The sequence below is a fragment of the Hyperolius riggenbachi genome, chromosome 3 (assembly GCF_040937935.1).
Source record: "Hyperolius riggenbachi isolate aHypRig1 chromosome 3, aHypRig1.pri, whole genome shotgun sequence".
Taxonomy (NCBI): Eukaryota; Metazoa; Chordata; class Amphibia; order Anura; family Hyperoliidae; genus Hyperolius; species Hyperolius riggenbachi.
In genome coordinates, this window is record NC_090648.1 from 129,552,160 (window position 1) to 129,564,379 (window position 12,220).

Consider the following 12,220-nt stretch of genomic DNA (forward strand, 5'->3'; position numbering starts at 1 on the left):
GCCCAGATGGTGTCCACCCAAGAGTATTAAAGGGAACCTAAACGGTCAGGGGAAAAATAAAATAAAATCCTCCAGTTCCCCACAACAACACTCTTCCAGCCAGCCGACTCGGCAAGTCAACAGCCACTGCGCACGTGTGGTCGCATGTGTCCTCAATCAACGTCGCCGGGAGAGTTCTGCACATACGCAGTAGAGATTTTTGTGCACTATGCATGCGCAGAGTGATCTGGTCCAATGAAATGCAATCAGGGGGTGCCCGGACCAGGGCTGCGCATACAAGTGACAGGGTCACCGGAGGACCAGTTTGTAACAGTACGGGCACAGGGTGGCTGCAGGGGTCTGGTAGAAGCCCCAGGTAAGTTATTCTATTTTTCTGTTTAGTTTAGGTTCACTTTAAATGCGTGAAACCATGCTAGTAATGCAAAAATTCATACATTTCTAACCTAGACTTAACATTTTTATATGGAAGTGCTAAATACAACATAAGTATGCAATAAGCAAAAAACAGTCCTCTGAGCTCTTCTCTTTTCTTGCAGAAAAAAAAAAGTTGTTTTTTCTCCCCTTTAACACACACACACACAGTTGGGAATGCATTCTGTGATGGCATTTTAAACTAGACAGCATTTCAAAATGTTACAGTTGCACAACAGGGGGTCCTGCAGTCAGGTTTGGCGTTACCTTGGCTGAACAGTCAGTTGAGTGGAAGTTAGAAAATTCTAAATACAACTTTCTGTTCCCAATTTAAGTCTATTCAAACTGCACCAATACCAAAGCCAAATAGGGGATTAAAGTTTAATGTACATTAAAATGGGTTTTATAAAACATATTTTACAATTAAGTACACAATGAAATTATTCTGCTGTATTTTTCAAAGGCTTAGCTGTTGCTTAGGAGATATTGTACAAGAACTTTTGGAAAGAAATTACCTTTGCATCCTGCTTGGCGAGAGCCTCATCCACAGTGTTGCCCTGGTCTCTTCCCCCCTGCAGGGTCAAGGAAAAACAAAAAAAAAGGCAGTTTTTTTTTTTATTCTAAAAAATGGAAAATGGAATGGTCTTACCAGTCACATCTCTCTAAGAAAAAAAAACATGGAATTAGATTTGTCACATGTCATTATTTCAGAGAAACTCATTATTTCAGACACTCATTATTTCAGAGAAAACAATCCATGAGATTAAAGATGGTCATATTACTGGATAGCTACTCTTGCAATTCAATGGACTTTGCTGAATTTTACTCTATTTAACCTTTAGCAGCTAATTTAGAGGCTTGTAAGTGCTCCAGGTCAATTTATTTTGGCCCTTTTAATTTGTTACATTTCCTTGCTACTAGTTAGTACTGTTGTATTATGTATAATATTATGAGGACTTCTGCTTTCAGTTAGGGTTTTCTCATTGCTGAAAAACTACTTCTAATGCTGCTTCCTCCCCCCCCCCCCCCCCCCCCCAAAAAAGGAAGATTATGCCAGAATTACATGAAATAACTCAAAAGCAAAAAATAAAACCATGAAAAAAATTTGCACATTCCTCTTAAAAAAAGTACTACAAATTAAAAAAAAAAAAAAAACTCAAAAAATTTCCACAATTTTCAAGGCTGTTTTCCACCTGATGAGATTTTGCAGCTTAGATAGTTTTTGGACATTAGCAACAAAAAAACCACAGGAACCCTTTTACACTAGTGCGGTGCAATTGTGATATAATTTTTGTCTGATCACAAGAGCCCTGCATGTTACTTTTCTGCGTTTTTTTCCTCAGGTTCCTACCGTCCAGTGAAAAAAAAAAAAAAAAAAAAGCAACAAAATTGCATCAAAATCGCAATTTGCCATTTGTAGTGGAAAACAGAACGTAGGGACTTTTAGGGCTGGTTCAGACGGACGTCTGCGTGACGTCTCGTTTGGGGGGCGTTGCGGCGGCTGCGCGGTCAAGCTTTCAGTAGCCGTCGCATTCCGATGCGGTCGAGTTTTTTCTTCCCCTAGGGGGACATTAGCTGTCGCAGTTGGCCGCCCCCTGAAAGCTACATGTCGCTTCAAGGGACAGCTCAAACACTAGCGAAAATCGGGACCCGAACACCGCGATCGTGTAAACGTGCGCAAAAGCTCGGTGTAAACACTTCCATTCACTTGAATGGGGGCGTTTACCGCGACATTCCGAACGCTTGCGGTAAACGCTCCGCAAGCACTTACACTACACACGACTACGATTAGATTTCAATGCAATTTTAAAAAGTCCTGCATACTGCTTTTCCCCCCCTTGTGTCCTCAGCATCCAGCGAAAGATCGCATTGGAATCGCACTGCGATTTGTAGTGTAAAAGAAGCCTGATAAATGGCAATGTCTGTCTGTAATCGCAGCCTAGGGTCTCGCATCACTGCGAGCCAGCAATCAGATATTGCTTGTAAATAAGCACCACTAGCCAGAATGTGAAAGCTTTCTTAAGAGCTAGCCTTATAATTGTACGCATCTTAACAGAATGAACTAAAAAGAGGAAATAGTTCTATATGAAGCTTAGTGTAACAACTTAAAGTGGATCCGAGATAAAACTTTTACTCATTGCATAATGGTGTTCCTTTCATATAGTTTATAGGGCATTCCTCAAGCCAAATACTTATTTTTGTTTTGTTTTAAAGAGAACCCGAGGTAGGGTTCTGACATTGCAATCCACATACAGAGGCTGGGTCTGCTTTTATACTGCCCAGCTTCTTTTGCTATTTCAATCCCCCCTAAGCCCCCCCTGCGCTCTGTGATCAACCATAAATCACAGCCGCGCTGCCGACATGCAGCGTCACAGCGGGCTGTGTTTATCTCTTACTGTCAGTCTGCAGCTCCCCCCGCCTCCTGCATAGCTCCGGTCCCCGCCCGCGTCCCTTCCCTCTTCCCTCCCCGCTGATTGGAGGGAAGAACCGCGGGCGAGGACCGGAGCTATGCAGGAGGCGGGGGAGGGGGGGGGGGGTGAAGCGTCGAGACTGACCGTAAAGAGGTAAACACAGCCCGCACAGCGCAGCTGTGATTTATGGGGGATTGCAGAGCGCAGGGGGAACTTAGGGGGGGGGGGGGGATTGGGATAGCAACAGAGACTGGGCTGTATAGGCAGACCCAGCCTCTGTATGTGGATTGCAATGTCAGAGCCCCACCTCAGGTTCTCTTTAATACTCCCAATTCCCTAAAAACTAAACAAGCCTCGCCCACAGCTCCTTTTCTGCCTTTGCACTGTAGCAAGGGCTCATGGGAGCTCAGTCTGGGCAGGAGGAGGAGGTTACTAGCCATAGATTTCAGAGGCAGAGGGAGGAGAGGGGACTGAATTTACACACAGGCAAGCTGATAGCATCTCCAGCCCTCAGCCTGTGACAAAAAGAACATGGCTGCCCTCATTGTATCACAGGAATAAATCAAAAATTTTGAATTTTTTTTCAGCTAGACATGCTGTGTAAACTACCTAAAACTTTAGATAAGATAGAGATGGAGAGAGATAGATAGAGAGACAGATAGATATACTCAAGTTACTTGTTCTAGTTAGTTTTTCATCTAGGATCTGCTTTAAAGGGACACTTAAGTCAAAAAAAAAAAAAAAAAAAAAAAAAAAAGAGATTTACTCACCTAGGGCTTCCAATAGCCCCGTGCAGCTGTCCGGTGCCCTCGCCGTCTCCCTCCGATCCTCCTGGCCCCGCCGGCAGTCACTTCCTGTTTCGGTGACAGGAGCTGACAGGCTGGGGACACGAGTGATTCTTCGCGTTCCTGGCCACAATAGCGCCATCTATGCTGCTATAGCATATCATATACCATATAGCAGCATAGAGGGTGCTAATGTGTCTGGGAACGCGAAGAATCACTCGCGTCCCCAGCCTATCAGCTCCTGTCACCGAAACAGGAAGTGGCTGCCGGCGGGGCCAGGAGGATCGGAGGGAGATGGCGAGGGTACCGGACAGCTGCAGGGGGCTATTGGAAGCCCTAGGTGAGTAAAACTCTTTTTTTTACTTAAGTGTCCCTTTAAGGATATACAAATACTGCTGGTTAATACGTATTTAAAAAAAAAAAAAAAAAAAAAGGTCCTTATACCTAAGAACTAAGCATAGATAGTAAACATGCTGCAAACCTACAAACCCCGACACATAAAAACCCTATAGGGAGCTTTGTGGACAACCAGGTACTTACACAAGCCAAAGACACCAGCACCCTTTGGAACATAAATGAAGTGTCCGAGCAAATATCATCTTCCAGGGACTTGCCATATTCTGCAAGCAGAGGTAAGAAAAGTGTAAGACCGCTTATAAAACTAGATATGCAAACATGAAAATAAAAGTTAAAAAAAGTACTGTGTCTTCTTCTGATATCTTGGATGGATTTTTTGAGATTTTCAACCCCTTACACACACCTGGGAGTTCTGGTTCACCAGGAGCTTGCTGTGTAATCTGTAACCATTTTGTCTGTAGCTCATCTCCGTGAGAAGCAAACATTGCTCCTCCCATCCCTTTGTAACAGTGACACGGCTTCTCGCCCACCTTCTTATTGTATTTCAGGAAAAGGTAATCAGATGGACAGAGCAACATTTGGCTTCTGGGGCACAGCTAAACTGTCTCCATTCAGTTGATTTAAATACTGATATTCCTAGTCGGCCCAAGTCAAAATAGGGAATCCTTTCCACATAAAAGGGCAGTGTGCTCAGCAGGCAGTTACCAGGCAGCAGTGAGCAGTTACCAGGCAGCAGCGAGCAGTTGTGAGTTCAAGAGGCTTTTCACTGCCAATCAACAGCTTGTGGAAAAGTGACCTTATGTACTGTTGATGTATTTTGTTCAATAAGGCATAACTACTATTCATTGTATTATTTTTAAAACCATCCTTGCTTTATATCTTTTTTTTTTTTTTTTTTTTTTACAAGTGCAGTACTGAATATAAATATATACTGGTAAGTATAAAAACAACATACTCAGTTTATAGGCTGCATTAATGTTACGCATTTCTTCAGCTGAACGGGATGCCAGGATTTCAATTAGACACCCTTCATCAGTTCCTGCTCCCTACAAACAAAACAAGATGCAAAATGTTAAATACTCATACACAGGAAATTTGTATTTGCAAAAGGCACTGCAAGGGCACATGCTTATTCCTAGCAGAACTTTGAAATGTTAGCATTTCATGGAGGATCCCTACTCAGCTCCAATACATAGGAGTGCTGGAAGTCACTCAACGCAATGGTACCAATCGGCCTCTGAACCACTGCACAAAATGCCAGGGAGTGTTGGTCATGTCCAGGCGCAGACAGGGCCAGCGGGAGCTCAGGATTTCGCCCGGTAGGCCTCCCTTTTTGTGGGCCCTGGGGGTCCCAAGAACTGCAGGAGGGGGCACAGCGCAGGAAGGAGGAGCAGCGGCGAGGGGGGGGGCAGTCTCTCCTCCCCCTCACCTGGGGGCCCCCCCTTCCACGCTTCCCCCTCCAAGCTACAATGTGCAGCAGGCAGCAGACTAGAGCGTCAGCGAGCGGGGAACCAATCAACTTACTACTTTACTACTTCCTGGTTCCCGCTCCGCGTGCCACTACTCTGGCCTTCTCTGCTGTAGTGTCCAATCATGCTATGCAGGAAATAGTAAGACAGTTTTTGCCCGCTCGCTGCATATTCTAGCCTGGAAGGGGGAGTGGCAAAGGAGGGACCCCAGGTGAGTGAAGGGGGGGGGGCAACCCCCCCCCCCCCCCCCCCTCCGTGCTGCTCTTCAATCTGCCATTTTGAGGGGAAATCTGCCGACAATCTGGTTATATTGTGCGGGGAAATCTGCCGACAATCTGGTTACATTTTGAGGGGGCCCGAGGCTAAAGCTTTCCTGGTGGGCCCTTAGTGTTCCAGTCCGACCCTGTGTCTAGGAGAACGTATAGAGAAGCATGTGATCAGTTTGGTCAGGTGATAGATATGAGAGTCTATGATTTGCTAGTCATTGTCATGTGCTAAAGCAGGATGTGATCACAGCAAATCAGAGCTTTTCAAATCTATCAGCCGACCAAACAAAATCACATGCTTCTCCATAAGTTCTCCTAAACATGACTATCACTCCCACGTAGAGGTGTGATTGCATGTTACTGGTAACTTCCAGGGCTGTGGAGTCAGTACAAAAATCCCCCGACTCCGACTCCTCAGTTCAGGATTCCGACTTTTCTAATTTGCATATTACAATCTTGTTGATTGAAAGTATGTAACATAAAATTCGTCTCTTAACTGCCAACGCTTAGGAATTTTAAAAGACAACTGAAGTGAGAATGATATGTAGACTGCCATATTTAGTCCTTGGTATCAGTACTTGAAGAAGGTATAGATCGGAACAAAGAACATCTATCAGGCCCCAGGCAATGTAACTGTGGGTACATGTAAGAATGATGTGCAGGTACTCTGCAGGAGAATGAGGCAATTCTTACTCTATTACACATTCTTCATGCACAATCTGAACCAGGTTTATGGGTGACAAACAACACCTCTGTGTTCAATGTGCACAACATTCTCAGTGGATTCCCTGCACCTCTGGGGGGAGTGCATATGTAGAGTATAGTAATACTGTGTAACAAAGTAAACCTGAGACAGATGAAATTAAAGTTTTATACATACCTGGGGCTTCCTCCAGCCCCCTTCAGGCTAATCAGTCTCTTGCTGTTCTCCGCCACCTGGATCTTCTGCTGAGTCCAGGTACTTGAGCTAGTCTGGCGTAGTGTGCATGCATACACTCCGCCACCGGGAGCGTACTACATCTGCGCAGCACTATTGTGCAGGTGCAGAATGCTCTTGGCTGTAGGAGTGGACTGCGCTGGCTGGCTGAATTACTGGGACTCGTAGCAAAAGATCCAGATGGTGGAGAACGACAGCGAGGGACTGATTAGCCTGAAGGGGGATGGAGGAAGCCCCAGGTATGTATAACACTTTTCTTTTCATCCGTCTCAGGAACCCTTTAATTCGTAGCCAAACCAAATTTTAACATGTCAAATTATTTGATTTTATGAGCAAAGGGAGTGCATAGATTTGCATAAATCAGCATCAACGCAGAATTATTTTCATCTAATTGCCCATCTCTATTAGTGACACGGCTACACATCAGGTTTTATACTTACAGCATAGAGAGAGATAGATATTTCCTGTGTACACATCAGATATACAGTCACAATCAGATATGTATATCTGACTTTAAAAATACAGGGACTGCTTTATTGAAGCAGCACAAGTAACTAATTTTGATTGGTTTATTGCATTTTTGAGGACTAAACACAGCTATTACTGTATAAATAAATTAGTTATGACGACAATTATCTGAGAAATAGAACATTTTATCATATTTTCTATTTTAATTACAGTTTAAATTCATTAGGAGTTGGAGTCTGAGTCGGTGCATTTTTTCCAGACTCCAGGCACCCAAAATTGCTCCGACTGACAACACAGCCCTGGTAACTTCCATAGGTCTAGATGGGCTTTAAATTTACTGAGCCATTAAACTTCATTTGTATATAGTTTTCAAATGCCTTGTTTACTTCAAGATTTGGGAGAAGTGATGCTAAAAAAAGAAAATAGAGATGGGACGAATCCCAAATTTCCTCGAATCCAAATAGATTCACAAAACTTTCAAATCCTGTACACATGTAGTGTGTGATGTGTGTAAGAATAGTAGTTAGACTATGCTATTCTAAGTCTAATGCTGCATACACACTTGAGATGAAAGTCTTTGAAAAAGGCAAGATCACAGACCAATTTTACCCCCTTCCATGTAGTATGAGAGCCATACTCTACACAGTCTATTCTATGGAGCTGAACTCCCCATCAGACAGAAATCTTTGCAAGATGCTGCACACAAAGATGCTGTACAGACACAAAAGATCAGTATCTGCAAAAGATCTCTTCCTGCAAAAGATCCATTCCTGCAAAATGCATTCATAGTCTGAGATCTGCAGATCATCATACACACCTTGTTTAACCCTCCTGGCGGTATAAAAAAAAAATTCCGCCAGGAGGCAGCGCAGCAGTTTTTTTTTTTTTTTTTAAAATCATGTAGCAAGCCCAGGGCTCGCTACATGATCGCCGCTGCGATCAGGAAATCCCGTTCAAAGATTGGCACTGATTGGCCAGGCAGCGCACGGGGTCTGGGGGTGGGGGGGGGCCGCGCGCCGCGACGGATAGCGGCGATCGAGCGCGGGGTGGCGGCGATCGGTGTGCTGACGCAGCTAGCAAAGTGCTAGCTGCGTCCAGCAACAAAAAAAAAAAAAAAAAAAAAAAAAAAAAAGTGTAAATCGGCCCTGCAGGGGTTACCGCCAGGAAGGTTAACAGGCAATCATCTGCAGATCAGATCCACCAGGATGGATTTTCAGATCTGCAGATGATTGCCAGATATGCAGATGAAGTCTGTTTAGCAAGGTGTGTATGAGGATCTACAGATCTCATAGACTATGAATGCATTTTGCAGGAATGGATCTTTTGCAGGAACAGATCTTTTGCAGATAGTGATCTTTTGAGTGTGTGCAGCATCTTGCAAAGATTTTATCTGATGGGGAGTGCAGCTCCATAGAATAGACTGTGTAGGTATGGCTCTCATACTACATGGACTGGGGTAACATTGGTCTGTGATCTTTCATTTTCCAAAGACTTGTATCTCAAATGTATATGCAGCATAAGTCTAAGTACTAGTCCTACACGCATCATACAATTCTCTTGTACAAGATTTGAGAGATTCAAAAGATTTGAGACTTTTGGATTCAAGGAAATTTGGGATTCGTCAGTTTCTTCTGAAAAAAAACCAACACAGGCAAAAACACACAAACTAATGTCTGGCCTTTTCAGCGAAGGTGCCATTTTCCCTTTGACCTGGCACAGAATTCAGCAGAAATCATGTCTAATTATTTGACTGCTGCAGCTGCTAGCTTTATACTGATGATGTAGTACAGAGTTATGGGATGTGTCAGCCGTGCAATACTGCTGCTGCCAGTGCCCCTTACCACTACTACCCCACTGGATAGATCTCACACAAAACTGGACAGGTCCGTTCTACATTCGATCGCTATATAGATCAAAAGATGTCATACTTTCATTAATTGCCTCAATTGTAAATAAGAGTCTCATGGCAACAGTTCCCCAAATAGAATCAAGCAGAGTGCGGTTGCAGAGGTTGCAAAGAGAAGCAATCTGAGCTGTCTGCTTTGAAAATTCTCAGTTGGGTGCAGACTGAAATGGAAAGACAGTTTAAAAAAAAAAAAAAAAAAAAAAAATGCAGCATGGATCTGCTTTTATGGCCATTTCATCAGAAAGTGGAATCTCCCTTTAGCGCAGTGTGGCAATGACTCCTGCTGGGGTTTGCACAGCATGCATTATAAGCAGCCTGGATGTAATTACTTGTCAGCCACACAGAGGTAGAAGATGCAGCTCATTTGCTGAAGTGCTTCCTTGATGAGATCAGTTCAGGACACACAAAATAATGCTTTTATTATACGAATAGAAAAAAAAAAAAAAAAAAAAAAAAAAAAGGGGAAGAAAACAGACTTTTGTATTCAGATAATAGCCTGAAAAAATGTAATTTTGAATCCATTTGGTTGCTGTGAGCAGCTGCATAATTTCTATTGAAAAGCTGTATTTAATTGCTGATAAATAAATGTGTCCTCATAATCATCATGGCTTCTAGTGTATAGAGAGCCAAATTCCCATTTATGCGACATCACTGTGCCTGGTGCATGCATTCTTCCAGGCACTTCACATCTCTGGAGTGAATTGCTATTAAAATTGTACCTGGGCCTTCTCTTTCTTTCAATTAACTGGAATGAAATTACAGCTAAACCAGACTACTTCTATCTGTGTTTATGTCAGAAGAATTCCCTCACTCTCCTAATCACAGTCCACATGATGCACGTGAGCTCACCTCTCCAATGGGGACACGAACTGCAATAAACTCCATAAAGCTTTTTTAAATGGTTGGAGGCTAGCAACACATCTACACAGCTCCGGCAACCCATTGTCACTCAAGGGAGCAAGTCCTGATCCCGGCCGGGTGAAAGTCCTCATACATAAAGAGGAACTGTGTAACTAAGGATTGCACTTCATCCCTATCAGTAGCGGATACCCACTTTCCCAACTGAAATCTTTACCTTTCCTCAAACAGATCAGGAGCATCTGTATGGCTGATAATGTGGTGAAACTCCTCCCACAGTGTGATGTCATGACTACAGTCCTGACACAAGAAGCCATGATGATTATGAGGACATTTATCAGTTTGCGGTTTGTGAACCTCATTGAAATAACAGCTTTTTCCAACTGCCAAGTAAGCAATATCTCCCTCTGTGCACAGAACTCTCAGAAAATGAACATCTCGTACAGACCACTTGGCAGAACTGAAGATGTCACCACCAGTGATATCCCAATGAGCACAGAAAAAAAAAAATCCATAAATTGATATTGTATAAGGAAAAAAAAAAAAAAAAAAAAAAAAAAAAAAAAAAAGCAATTTTATTTTCCACATTATTTTCACTACAGTTCCTCTTTAAGAATCTTCATGGTGCATTTAGCAAGGTTTAACAAACTTAGGCCTGGTGCACACCAAAAACCGCTAGCAGATCCGCAAAATGCTAGCAGATTTTGAAACGCTTTTTTCTTTTTCTGTAGCGTTTCAGCTAGCATTTTGCGGTTTTGTGAAGCGTTTTTGGTGTAGTAGATTTCATGTATTGTTACAGTAAAGTTGTTACTGAACAGCTACTGTAACAAAAACGCCTGGCAAACCGCTCTGAAGTGCAGTTTTTCAGAGCGGTTTGCGTTTTTCCTATACTTAACATTGAGGCAGAAACGCCTCCGCAATCCAAAATCTGCAGCAGCCCGGAAGTATGCGTTTCTGCATAACGCCTCCCGCTCTGGTGTGCACCAGCCCATTGAAATACATTACCCAAGCGTATCCGCACCCGCAAGCGGATCGCAAACCGCAGCCGAACCGCTCTGGTGTGCACTAGGCCTTAATGTGGCCTTTTTTGAGAAGGAGTGCCTTTTCTTGCAACCCTCCCATACAAGCAGGGCTGGATTTCTGGAGAGGCCACAAAGGCCCAGGCACTGGGTGCCTGACTGCTGTCCAATAGAGTGGCTAAATATGGCCAAACATGGAACAGAAGACAGCAAATAGTAAAGGGAAAAAAAAAAATAATAATAATAATAATTTACACTTACTAAGTATAGACTTTCCTGCGGAGGATTGAGGACGTTTTTAATTTTTTTTGTGAGTATTCATCTCTTCACATGCCTGAATAAAACTTTATTCCCAAGATCTGACAGTGCTTTGCTACGCACAATGGTTTGCTTTCAGTTGCACTACCAAGCACAAGTGCTCAAGGAAGAGCAAGTCTTATGCTGAACCAATCAAAATGATTTCAACTAGAAAGCCAACTAATCTTGGTAAGCAAAGGAGAATGATCAGTTACACCTTATTGAGTTGAGGGGTATCATTTTGTACATAAAAGTTACCCTTTACCCATCTCAGTGATATAATAATAATAATAATAATAATAATCCTATATAATAAAACCCCATGTGTCCCTGCATCATCCTCCTGTCTCTGTCCGTGTGTTTTGGCTACTGCGTATGTGCAGCCGTTAGGACAGGAGGAGAGGGGAGGGGGGGGGCTGGGGCGGCCGAGTGGCTTATGCGGCAAGAGCCTAGCGTCCGTTTTTAAACGGGCCTTAGGCCTAATAATACTATTATTAATAATAAAGAAAAAGCTACCTGGTGAAAAAAAAAGGGCACCAGAGATAGGTGCTGGAAGAGTATCAGTAAAATTCCAGAAATTCTACTGAATTACAACAGTAAAATATCTGTAACGATTACGGATCTTTTACTATGACCTAACCCAACCCTACTCTCACACAGAACCCTCCCTTTACCAATGCCCAACCTTATCCAGGTACAGGGATCTAGAAAACAAACATTTGTGCATGGAGTGGGGCTATAAAATTGAATTCTGATGGATAAAAGCAGTATATTTACATTGATTTTAGCCCCATTTGTATTTACTGGAATGTCACCTCCAAAACCAGCTTAGTTTGCAATAGCCAACAACTACAGTGTGGTCTCATTTAAAAAACCAAAATAAAAACTTTTGAAATAGTTACCACTGCTTCTGCAGTGTTCCTCTTGTTGTAAATTGTTCAATTACTTTTTATTTCTGTCTAGATCTCATCGGAAAAAAAAAAAAAAAAAAAAAAAATCCAAGATCCGCACCCACTTAAATCTTCTTTATTCGCAA

General features: G+C 42.9%; 1 protein-coding gene across 2 annotated transcripts in view; it reads right to left on the reverse strand.

Moving 5' to 3' along the window:
- The window catches only part of ANXA4 (annexin A4), a 103,479-nt gene that overhangs the window by 28,027 nt on the left and 63,232 nt on the right, over positions 1-12,220 (reverse strand). For both annotated transcript variants that reach the window (XM_068274934.1, XM_068274935.1), the window contains exons 6-8: positions 4,920-5,010; positions 4,148-4,227; positions 927-983 (exon numbers count right to left, since the gene is read on the reverse strand). In XM_068274934.1, coding sequence (XP_068131035.1) covers positions 927-983; positions 4,148-4,227; positions 4,920-5,010 — 228 coding nt within the window. The remainder of the gene's footprint in view (positions 1-926; positions 984-4,147; positions 4,228-4,919; positions 5,011-12,220) is intronic.